This window comes from Cynara cardunculus (genome assembly GCF_001531365.2).
Source record: "Cynara cardunculus var. scolymus isolate 2C chromosome LG 2, CcrdV1, whole genome shotgun sequence".
NCBI lineage: Eukaryota > Viridiplantae > Streptophyta > Magnoliopsida > Asterales > Asteraceae > Cynara > Cynara cardunculus.
Genome location: NC_037529.1, coordinates 61,821,297 through 61,823,971, shown reverse-complemented (window position 1 = coordinate 61,823,971; position 2,675 = coordinate 61,821,297). Strand labels below are relative to the sequence as shown.

At 35.5% G+C, this 2,675-nt stretch overlaps 1 protein-coding gene across 1 annotated transcript; it reads left to right on the top strand.

Moving 5' to 3' along the window:
• The first annotated feature begins 48 nt into the window (after nucleotides 1–48).
• LOC112506764 (xyloglucan endotransglucosylase/hydrolase protein 15-like) lies at nucleotides 49–646 on the top strand. The gene has a single exon (XM_025111020.1). It carries the CDS (start codon nucleotides 70–72, stop codon nucleotides 511–513), a length of 444 nt encoding a protein of 147 aa, XP_024966788.1. The 5' UTR covers nucleotides 49–69; the 3' UTR covers nucleotides 514–646.
• The last annotated feature ends 2,029 nt before the right edge of the window (nucleotides 647–2,675 follow it).

Genomic DNA, 2,675 nt, shown 5'->3' with positions numbered 1-2,675 from the left:
TCATGAAAAGTACATATTTGGTTCTCCGATTTCCTCAAATGTTTCTGCAGGGACATTTACACTGATGAGATGATAAGATTCCATGAAACTGATCTTGAAAATCTCTGGTTTTGCAGTTTCTTGATAGATAACATACCAGTGAGGGTGTTCAATAACCATGAGGCTTCTGGAGTCCCATTTCCCAAGAGCCAACCCATGAGGGTGTATGCGAGCCTGTGGAACGCAGATGACTGGGCAACCCAAGGTGGGCGTGTGAAGGCAGACTGGACTAAAGCACCGTTTACTGCTTCCTACAGGAAATTCAATGCCAATGCCAAAAGAGTTGGTACTAATTCAATGTCAACAAGCTCTGAATCTGACAACCAGGCGTGGAGTACTCAAGGACTTGATGCAGCTGGCCGAAACAGGATTAGATGGGTGCAAAACAAGCACATGATCTACAACTACTGCAGTGACCGCAAACGGTTTCCCAATGGTCTACCTGCTGAATGCAAGAACTCTAGATTCCTTTAACCCTACGCTGGATCTTGGTTTGCATATTTCATTTTCATCTTTTGATTGAATTCTGGTCTTAAATATTCGTTATTCTTTGTCCTCGATACAAATTATGATTATAAATAAATACCAAAGTGCGTACATATATTAATTGCTATTCTTCTACCWCATATATAAGCCTCWTGACGTTGGAAATTGTCTTGGGTAAKGTGTTTCCAACCATAAACATTTTCGACCAAAGTTTCCTTCACCAAGTAATGTTTCCAACGGCCTACTGTGTCTTAGAATTGTTACACTTTATATCTCTTCAATCATGTGTTTAATTACCTTTGCTACGTAATAGAATCACAGTTATAAAATGAAATAAGCAATGTGATGACAAAAATGGAAATGAGATAAAGACTCCTACAAGTAAGTCCGGAACGAATTCCATATTTGCCTAATTTTCTCCCTGGCTAAGTCGCCAGTAAATTGATGCAAGTTTTTTTAAGTATATAATATTTATATATGGCAAATAAAACAAATAAATTCACACACCCTTCTCACCTTTGTTGAGATTTGAACCATGACCTCGCCAAAGACTCACATACCGCTAGGCCAAAGGCCTTTTGATGAATTGATATAAGTTCTATATTCATGCCGCAAGTGTATGGGTGGTGTAACATACAGGTTGATCTAATGGTTAAGGCAATGGACTAAACAAGGATTTGTCAAATTGAATTTAATTGATGGATTGATAATTAAAGTAATTAGACAGAAACAAATAAAGAAAACAAGAAATGAATGAAACCATCAAGGAACCAAACAAAACGAGACAAACTACCTATGAATGGGCATTGGGTAATGTCCATTCTGATTTTCAATAATGGTGAGGATTTTTTAAGCAAAACTAGTTCAAGCTGCCTCTTCAGAAGTGGACTAGTTTTCTTGAACCAAAACCCACTTTTACTACTATAATATGCAAAAGTTAAACACATTAACCTTAAAACAAATATTTTTCCCAATCTTTGTCTCTAATTTTCATGTTAAGTGAACACATGATCAAAATTATCAATTAACCAAACACTAACTTCAGCTGTGGAAAAATCTATCAATTGAATCTCAATGTTAACAATTGGTCAATACCAAAACATCGACCCAAAACGACAATTAGCCAATCAAAATAATGTCGAATTAAACACCAAATAACGAATTGTTTTTGAAKCTAATTACACTAAACATTAAAATTAGGATAAACAAGCAAATTAATTAATCCCTACATTAAAACTAAATTCAAAGGAAAGCATAAATAAGAAATTAAAAAATAACTCTGAACATATGTTTGAGGAATGTTATAAAATTCAGAGAAATAATAGGTATATAGGACGGAAAAAACTTGAATAAAACCGTGCGATCATGTAAGAGCTAGATTTCCTTAAGTTGTATTTGGACACTAATTTTCCGTGGTTTCACGAAATCAACTCGAGGATAATCTCAATCACGATCCTCGCATTCGTTTCATTTTATTCTTTGAGAATCGTAACGATTCCTAAATCAAAGTCAAAAATATTAGCCCGTTAAATGGAAATCACTAGAGTATTAGTGGGCGGTTAACGGCACAGCAGTAAAAAACGACTTACATTGATCAGAAGGCATCAAATCTTCTAATTTTTCAGAGTCGGAAGCCCTTCCGGTTCAAGAGCTTAGCTCTTCAGAATCAAAAGCTCTGACTCCTCAGAGTCAGAAGCTCTGGCTCCTCGGAATTAAGGCATCCGAGTCAAAACCATTTCAGAATATCAAAAGCTTCTAAAAAACATTAAGAAGCTCAATTATCCAACCACATTCTTTATAAAATTAGGGGTGTTGCCCCATGGACCTCACAAAGGGGTGCGGCCCCTTGTACACCAACGTATGGCACCATCTAGTGATCACGGGTTCTAGTTAACTTACACGAATGTACATCCCACACCTCATATCCCATGATATTCTCTTGTGAATCCAACCCCATATATTCTATTGTGAATCCAATTATACAAAATGAACTGACTATTTCACTAAAGTCACCAAATATTAACAATTAACTTTGAACATGTATAGAAAAATATAAACTAGATATAGAAAATTATAAAGTGCATAAAATTATAAAGATGCAAAAATTAAAAGGGCAGTAATTGAAATGATGTAGAATCATATAAAGAGCA

Bases quoted from the DNA above. Each gene is read 5' to 3' on its own strand.
- LOC112506764 (XM_025111020.1), top strand. From the start codon at position 70: ATGATAAGATTCCATGAAACTGATCTTGAAAATCTCTGGTTTTGCAGT.